General features: G+C 58.1%; 1 protein-coding gene across 1 annotated transcript in view; it reads left to right on the plus strand.

Annotated features, from left to right (window-relative positions):
• Window positions 1-2,206: 2,206 nt before the first annotated feature.
• VOLCADRAFT_105043 (uncharacterized protein) overlaps window positions 2,207-8,384 on the plus strand; it is a gene marked incomplete at both ends in the record, with an annotated part of 9,528 nt that continues 3,350 nt past the window's right edge. The window contains 7 exons of the mRNA XM_002951247.1: window positions 2,207-3,443; window positions 3,589-3,665; window positions 4,357-4,917; window positions 5,228-5,377; window positions 5,822-5,927; window positions 6,468-6,928; window positions 7,254-7,292. Coding sequence (XP_002951293.1) covers window positions 2,207-3,443; window positions 3,589-3,665; window positions 4,357-4,917; window positions 5,228-5,377; window positions 5,822-5,927; window positions 6,468-6,928; window positions 7,254-7,292 — 2,631 coding nt within the window. The remainder of the gene's footprint in view (window positions 3,444-3,588; window positions 3,666-4,356; window positions 4,918-5,227; window positions 5,378-5,821; window positions 5,928-6,467; window positions 6,929-7,253; window positions 7,293-8,384) is intronic.

Below are 8,384 nucleotides of genomic sequence, written 5' to 3' on the forward strand. Positions count from 1 at the left end.
TATGACGCGCGTGTGGCTTTACCCTAGAGAACTGAAAGACTTAACCGCCTTAGCCGGGGGGTGAATCAACCATACAGGCCACTGCCCCATTCATTGCGTCGCCGACATTCATTCAATGACGCCATTCGTCCCTGCGCCCAGCCCAGGCGGGGCTAGGTCGGCGCGGACCGGCCCGTGTCAGCGTTACATGGTTAATTACCCGTGGAATGAAACTATTTATAGCTCCGAGAACAGTAGCTTGCTCCCGGGATGGTGTTCGATTTGTACTTAGTAAGACATCAGAGCTGTTTCTCATCATAGTGCCACTGCATATTAGTGGCGTGCTGTGTGGGACGTTAAGACTGCCCCATCGACTTTTATTGCTGCATTTTTTTGGAGCGTTTCTTAAAGCACTGCTATCGTGCTTGGGGATCCATTACCATCGGGATATACGTCATTACCGTGATCATGAAGATGTCGTACTGGATGTCGTACTGGCATGACCGCCGCGGGTTGGACGTAGAGCTGCAGACCACGCAGCTGCGGGTAACAGCTGCCTGGAGGACCCAATGGCGGGAAGCATATTGCAGCGGCAACGTCGTTGACGGCCCCGTCCCAGCACTGGATGGCGGCGGCTCCGCCGTCGCCCCACCAGCGCCGCGGCGGGGCCCCGTAGCGCTGTACCGCATCACGTCATGGACCTGTGAATGACCGGACATACATACATACTACAAAATTAATAGTACGGGTTGCTCAACAAGACGCCGGAACGGATGACACGACGACGGTTCGCGCTGCATTGCACCTCACTCTATTGACCATATAGTTAGTGCGATACCTTGTTTGGTTTGGTCGGCACCACTATGCCTATAGTGTGGTTCAAAAGGTGGCCGGTGACCGAGATGTGGTCGGACCCACTTTTGTGAACGTTTTATTTATTTAACGTTCATAAATTTAGCGCGTAAGGTATTGTGTTTTGGCTTGTGTTCGTGCCCGTGTTTCGTTGCCTGGGGTTCCTTATCTGGGAAGGCCAATGGCTGGGGATGCTGTTGCGGAGGGCTCAGGCTGCTGCTGCTACTGCAGCTATAGCTGCTGCTACTGCTGCTGCTGCTACTGCAGCTATAGCTGCTGCTGCTACTGCTGCTGCTACTGCTGCTTAGGGCTTGTTGAGGTGTACTGTTGGTGGTGTTCCGGATGCTGATCACACAGCGGATCGAGTGATGATCTACGGGCTCGGGAGTATTGAAAGATTGATATCGGCTGCTGCACATGGAGGCACGTCACCGCGCTTTTTGAAGTCTGAGGATGTCTCCAGGTCCGGATCTCTAGAGGTTGGGGCTAGGGTATTTTTTGCGCGCGTATCCCGTCGCGTGCATGACGACGTGCCGCATTACATGTTATTCAGTTAGCTTGTTCTGTTGTTCTGTTGTTCTTTTGACACATTACGTATTATGAGCGGCTGCGAGATCCTGCTCGTCTTCTACCATGCCAGGAAGCGGAAAGGTTTTTCTATGGGTATTGTATTGTATTGTATTGGCGGCAACCATTTCGAAACAGCATTATTATGGTTTCCGGGTCGGCCCGGGTCCTTTCGGGTTGGGGAGAAGGGGGCCACCTGAGGAGGCTTACGCGCTGGCGCCTGGGGGAGCCGCGTACCGAACCGATGCTGAGCCTTCGCGTGAACTGGAAAAGTTTCCGTTGTGCAACTCTGCAGAAACTTCTTTCCTTTCATACTACATGGCAATTTGAGTGAGATCGAATCACGCACTGACCAAAGAAGAATTCAGCTGGAAGAAGTGATCAAAAAGATGTCAAGAGCAAATTACTTGTTGCTGTACGGAAACCGGAGGAGACCCTTGGGCCTGAAGGTCATTCATAAATATTTTGTAGCATACGCTTTCCCGAATGCAATATAGGTATACAGTTTTCATGTGTGAACATTGTATGCCGCAAATCGTAATTCTGACAAGTATAGAGCTTCGGTCGTGAACTTTCAAACGTGAAGAATCGAAAGGTTATAACCACCCATTTTGTTATTTGATGAAGTAGTAATGCTCTCAGATTCAGCACGTCTTGCCCGAACCTGTCCCGATGGTCTCCGACAGCCGCCGACTCGCGTGCGGCATCCTTCGTCGCTAGCCGCCCATAATGGCAGCCTTCCCATCGTATCAAATGGAAGAGGCATTTCCCCAGGGCTTCCGTCTCAAAGACGCAAAGCTGTGGGTATATGCAATTTCCGCTCAAGAAAACGGTTGATGCGTGCTCACCTAATAACATCAACAAGAACTGTGGGACCTCTCACATAATTCCTGCTCGACCCAATTCCATAAACTCAACAACGCATTACCTTCCTGCCGTTTTGCAGTATGACCGTGTCGTACGAGCCTTGCCTGGCAAAGCCAGCGGCGACACATCGGGTCGGGGCTTCAGCGAATCGGAGGAGTCAGACGCCCGGCAAAGCGCTGACGTCAGCTGGTGGCAAGCCGAAGACCAACAGACCGATGAGGCGCAGACCCAGCAGCGGCAGCATATGGGCCAGCTTTCCCGAACTCCGGTCCTTCCTCGAACCCGCCGACTTACTCCCTTCCCTAGAATCCAGGATCCAGATGCCGCGTCGCCCGCCATTGCCGCTGCCGCTTCCACGGCCACCGCCGCCGCCGGCCTAAACCCCAGCAGTAGCCTCCTTGCCGGCGGCAACAGCGCCGGCGCTGACGCCAATCCCTTCTCCGCGCGCATGTTGATGCCGCCGCCGTCGCTGCCACCAGCCAGTTCACCGGCAGCTGCCGCGTCTCCGCACTCCCGGGCGTTTGGCGTCCTCTCCACCGCCATGTCAGTTCTTGCCGTCGGCGCCTACGTGTACACCCTGGTACGGCGCAGGCAAGCCGAAGATGCCACCAGCGGCGGCAGCGGCGGACCCATGGGTCAGAAGGCCCCGGCCGCCATGCCAGGCGTTGCGCCAGCCGGCGGCGGCTCGGTACCGCCGCCGCCGAAGGCATCAAAACGACCTGGCGCGGGCTCGGGGCTCTTTCGTCCCACAACCGCAACCCAAACCGCTTCTGCAAGGCCGCCGGCAGTAGCCTCCACCGCCGCCGCAGCGGTGCCGGCAGTAGCAACACCACCTGCAGCGGCTCCAGCCACGAATCCAGCTGAAGTCACAGCTGCTACGGCTCCACGCTCGGCAGCGGCTGCTGCAGGGCCCGAGCAGCCGCCTACCTCTCCCCCGAGGGAAAGCGGCTGGTGGCGGAGGCTGGGGCGCGTGTACTACATCAGTTTCGGAGCGCAGTACGGGCTCGTCCCACGGATCCGCCTTGACGGGACCGCTGGAACCCTTCCTGGCAGCAGCAGCAGCAGCAATACTAGCAGAGGCAGGGGAGGCAGTAGCAGCGCTGTCCTCGCGGCGTTTGAGGACCCGGCAGATGCGGAGTACGTGGCGAATGCTCTGTGGGAGGACCTGGTGCAGAGCGGTGGGTAGGGCTGGCGGAGCTCGCTCGTGGCGGAGCAGTTTCATCTGTATGTATGTTTGTATCATCATGTGATTCCTATTTCCCGCCCAAACACCCACTCCACCCCCACACGTGCCGGTCCTGACCCCCCCTGGCCCTCCCTTAGGGACGCAACCACCCGGGCCCCGGCCCCCCGGCTTGGGGGTGCTCTCCGCGGCGCCCATTTTCCTTGAGGACTTAGCGGTAAGGGGAGGAGAGAGGGGAGGAGAGAGGGGAGGGGAGAGGGGAGGAGAGAGGGGAGGGAGGAGGGGAGGGAGGAGGGGAGGGGAGAGGGGAGGGAGGAGGGGAGGGGAGAGGGGAGGGGGGAGGGAAGGAGAGAGGGGAGGAGAGAGGGGAGGAGAGAGGGGGGGAGAGAGGGGAGGAGAGAGGGGAGGGAGGAGGGGAGGGAGGAGTCCCCTGATGCTCGCCCAGGGGATTAGGCGCCTTGGGACTTGGGTCAACGACTCTTAATAACTGCCGTACTTCCGTACATCATATTTGAAACAATGCAAGGATTTCCCATCCTGGAGGAAGAAGAAAGAGCCTACACCCGCACTCTCTCGCTCCCTTGAACGCAACTGGCCTAGGTTCCTGCGGCTATCCTTCAGTTTCTTCATCAGCTCCTTGGTTGAAGTTAAATAAGAAATTTTATAAACAAATTATTTTATAAATTATTTTACAATGTTGAACAACAAACTAATTAAAAAAATAAAAGGTGAGATTAAGGAATTCAAGATGTTACAACTGCAAGAAGTACCGCTACATAGCAATTCCGTGGGATGCGTATACATATAGGAACATATAACAGGCATATACACATATATACTTCTTGTGTTTAATCATTATTCCTTCGTCGATGTGTCCTACGTCTTGTGCGGGGCTGTGTCCTGTTCAGGCCATGCGCGGGGCGCCTGTGGAGGTGGTACCTTCGGATGGCCTCAGGAAAGACATCCAGCTAAGCGGCCCCCAGCTAGAGATGGTCCTGGCGGCGCTAATACGAGGACTGCCGGCGGAGGCAGCGGAGGCCCAGGCGGAGCGGATGCTGTACGAGGCAGCAGCGGCGGCAGCAGCGGCCGAGGCGGCGCCCGCAGCCGCAACAGCTGGCAGCATCTCGCAGTCGCCGTCCGCTGCGATCTCAGGTTCATCATCAGGTTCATCGTCCGCTACCCGGGGCACACGGAGCGGTGGTCTCCCTGCGCGATTGGTAGAACAGCGCCGTGGGCCCAAGATCAAACTGCCCTCAAAATTTGACTTTCCGGGATTCGATGTGGAGGAAGCCCAGCAGCAAGAAAGGAGGGAGGTTACGACGACGCCTGCGCCGCAACAAGCTACGTCCACAGCCGCGCCGGCTACAGCGACAGGGGTGTCGCAGGCGGCGGCGCCACCGCCGCCGAGTGCCGTGGGGGCGCTGCCGCCAACGGGCCCGCTTCAGCCAGCGTTGCCGCCACTGCCGCAGGTAGTTCCATCTGCCGTACGGGAACCCGTACGCGGCGGCGGTGATGGCGCCGATGACGAGCTTAGCTCCCGTCGCTGGGAGTTGCCGTACAACCGGAAAGTCATCGATGCGGAGGCGGTAGAAGTGTCGACTCCGTCCGCTCCGCCGCCGCCGCCGTCAGCCTCGTCGCCAGGTTCAATCTCCAGCTCCCCACCGGCGACAGGCCGGGATGCAACCGCCGCTACAGCAGCTACTGCCGTTCGCATGAACGACGTTGACGAGGCGATGCTTGAATACCGAGAGCTTGAAAGCCTGCTCGCCATGGCCGTAGGCGGTAGTGGTGCCGCCGCAGCCGGCACAACGGCCGGCGAGCGTTCGAATCCCACCGGGGACAGGAGACGTTTCATGCCAGATGCCACAGCCATCGCTGCAGAAACAACGTCCGGGTTGTGGTCTCTACCTGCCCAGAATCGCCGGGATGGTGGGCAGGAACTTCCGAGGTTGGGGTCGCAGCAGCTGCAGCAGCAGCAGCAGCAGCAGCAGGAGGAGAAGGAGAAGGAGGAGGTTCACGTATCCGCCACCGGCCTAGGGACACCCGAAGAGCAGTCACTGCGACCGCAGCTTCAGCAGCAGCAGCAGCAACAGCAGCAGCGGATGTCAGGGGCAGAGGTGGCGCAGGCAATATTATCTAAGCAGGTGAGTATGTATGTATGGGGAAAAAAACCGAAAAAAAATAAAATTAAATGCCACTCTGTTTTTTCTTTTCACAAATGCCCCACCCAGTAGGGAGGCAGGAAGGCAGGCACTGAACGGGCGGTCGTGTACGCCACGTCAGCAACTGTTGATGCATCTCCATGATGCTATTTCCTGTGTGCTTGACGAGCTCATGCCTTTTGCCGTCCGTACTACATGCTGCCGTACACAGGGCCCGACGGACGCCGCCATCGAAGCTGCGCTATCGGCGCTGGAAGCGGAAGTTGAAGGGGCGGATGATAAGCTCCTTGAGGAATATTATTCTATATTTAATAAGGGTAGTAGCAGCAGCAGTGATGGCAGTAGCAGCAGCAAAAATGGCAGCAGTGGCAGCAAGAGCGGGCTTCCAGAAAGCAGCGTCGAAGGATCACGGCGGGCGGCACAGTTTTCACCGTCCTCGTCGTCGTCGTCGGCATCCGCCAGCAGTCGAGCGAGCGGCGGGAGTGGCGGCGGGAGCGAACTAGCGGCGGACGTGGCGGAGGTGCAACGGCAGCTGGCGGATGTAGTACAGTGTATAGCGACTGCGCACGCGCGCGGCGTGCCGCCGCCGGCGGACGCTGCCGCCACCATGCAGCGCCTGCAGCGTCAGCTACAGGACCTCCAGGCAAGGCTGGCGGCGCCGCAGCCGCCGCCGCCGCAGCCGCAGCCGGCTCCCCAAGCCGCTGCCGCCGCCACCCGCCGTCAAGCAGGAGGTCTATTCTCTCAGCCGGCCTCCCCGCACCGCCCAACTAGCAGTAGCACTAGTAGCACTAGCAGCAGTAGCAGCAGTAGCTCCTCCAAGGGTAGCTGCAACGATATGGAATCTCCCCGGTCAGCAGCGCCAAGTGATCAGCCATCGGCGGAACCGGCGGCGAAGGACAGTACGACAATGACGGATCCAGCCTCGTTGGTGACCCCGTTAAATTTAGTCAGTAGCAGTAGCAGTAACGCCGCGGGTGGCGACTTTGCTGCCCGCGCTGACGGCGGCAGCAGCAGTAGCAGCAGCAAGGTAGGGGCTCGCCGCGCTTGGGGCGCTTGGAAGGCCAACCGGCGGATACAGGAAGCCGAAGCGACACTCCTCTCCAAGTCGGGAACGCGGGCAGTGACGTTGCCGCCGCCGCCGCCGCCGGCGGTGGCGGCAAGACAGTCGCCAGCGTCGCCGCTGTCACCGGCGGCGCCGCCACCGGCGGCTGGCGACGCGGGAGCGGCCGCCGGGTCGACCGAGTCAGGCAGCGGCGCCGTCACAGAGGACGGAGTGGTGGTAGTCAGCAAGCGCGTGGGGTCCACGCGACCCCCCAAGGTAACGCGAAGAGGGGGGAGGGCCCCGAGGGGGAAGAGGGGGACAATCTGTGGATGGTGCGGGTTATTGATCATAAAGCTGGTGTGAGCTGAAGGGAGCAATTTCAGCAACAAATGCACGAAGGGCGGTATTGAATTTTAAGGTTCTGAGGCTTTGTAAGAAGTGGTTTTTTTGTGGGAGCCTGGTTTATGGTTGTGATTATGTTGCTGCCGGGCAGCCGTTGCTGACGTCGTCCAGGTTCGAATCCTGATGACATCTTTATACTTTATTTAAGTGTTTTCATTCCCGATGTTGTTGGTTGTCTCCCGCGGGGTATGTGTCGCAGGTGGTGGAGGCGCCGGAGGCGCGACAGGACCGTGTTAAGGTACGGCACTGTACGAAACCCTATTTCACCGTATTGCCGCCGTTGTCCCGGTCCGGAATAGCAACCGCCAACTCCGAACTCGCAACCGCCAACTGCCGCTTGCCTACCTCATGTATGAGCTCATTCACTGATCGCTCGCTCGCTCTCTACCCGCACACCCGCGCTCATTCGTTCGCTCGTCAATGCGCACCCGCATTCACCGTCGACGTGCTCGCGGGTGACGCACTGCGCTTGATCTGTGTGCGGCAGCGCTCTCGTTGGTCATTTCGTAAGTCGCGTTTGACTGATTGCCATGACCCGGTGCTGATGGCCGCTCTGGTTTCCGGTCCGTCGTACAACCCACAAACACACGCGCATATACACAATTGTCGTACACATGTAATACACACACACACACACGCGCGTGTCCACTGTGGTCTCTTTCCTGATCGTGGTGGTGGATTACATGAGGTGGGTGGGTGGGTGGGTAGAGACGCAGGGCGGGTCGCACAGGCCCATGCGGTCGAGCAGTACCAGGGGACTGCGGGGACCCCTCGCGCCCCTCTCCTCACGCCGCTAGGGGGAGAGTGCTTCGGAGGTAACCGTTACCGTTGGGGTTTTATACGGTTAGGTGCTGCCCCTGGCCAGCGTCCCAGGCCCGGTCAGATACTTGTAACCTTCACACACACATAGACATACATATATATACATACATACATACATACATACATACATACATACATACATACATACATACATACATACATACATACATACATACATACATACATACATACATACATACATACATACATACGGTTTTCTGGAGGGTCTAGGAGCTGTGTGTCGTGGCAACGCTAACGCTTTGGTCGTTTCGCCAGACTATCCCGGGCCCCTGCAGTGGTGATCAGGCTTGTGCGGGATCCCTTTTCTTTATAAGGCTACTTCTCCCCTGGACCAGCCCAGGAAGGGACAGGTGGTGGAGGTCAGTTGTTTTAAGGTGGTTGCAAGACGTCTTGTGGTGTCGAGCTCTCTTAGCCTTTCTCTCTTGGAGGTTTCTTGTTGGCCTGTTAGGTATATCAGGAGCCCTCCCCTGCCGGGACTGCCCTAACC

Source organism: Volvox carteri, assembly GCF_000143455.1.
Source record: "Volvox carteri f. nagariensis unplaced genomic scaffold VOLCAscaffold_23, whole genome shotgun sequence".
NCBI lineage: Eukaryota > Viridiplantae > Chlorophyta > Chlorophyceae > Chlamydomonadales > Volvocaceae > Volvox > Volvox carteri.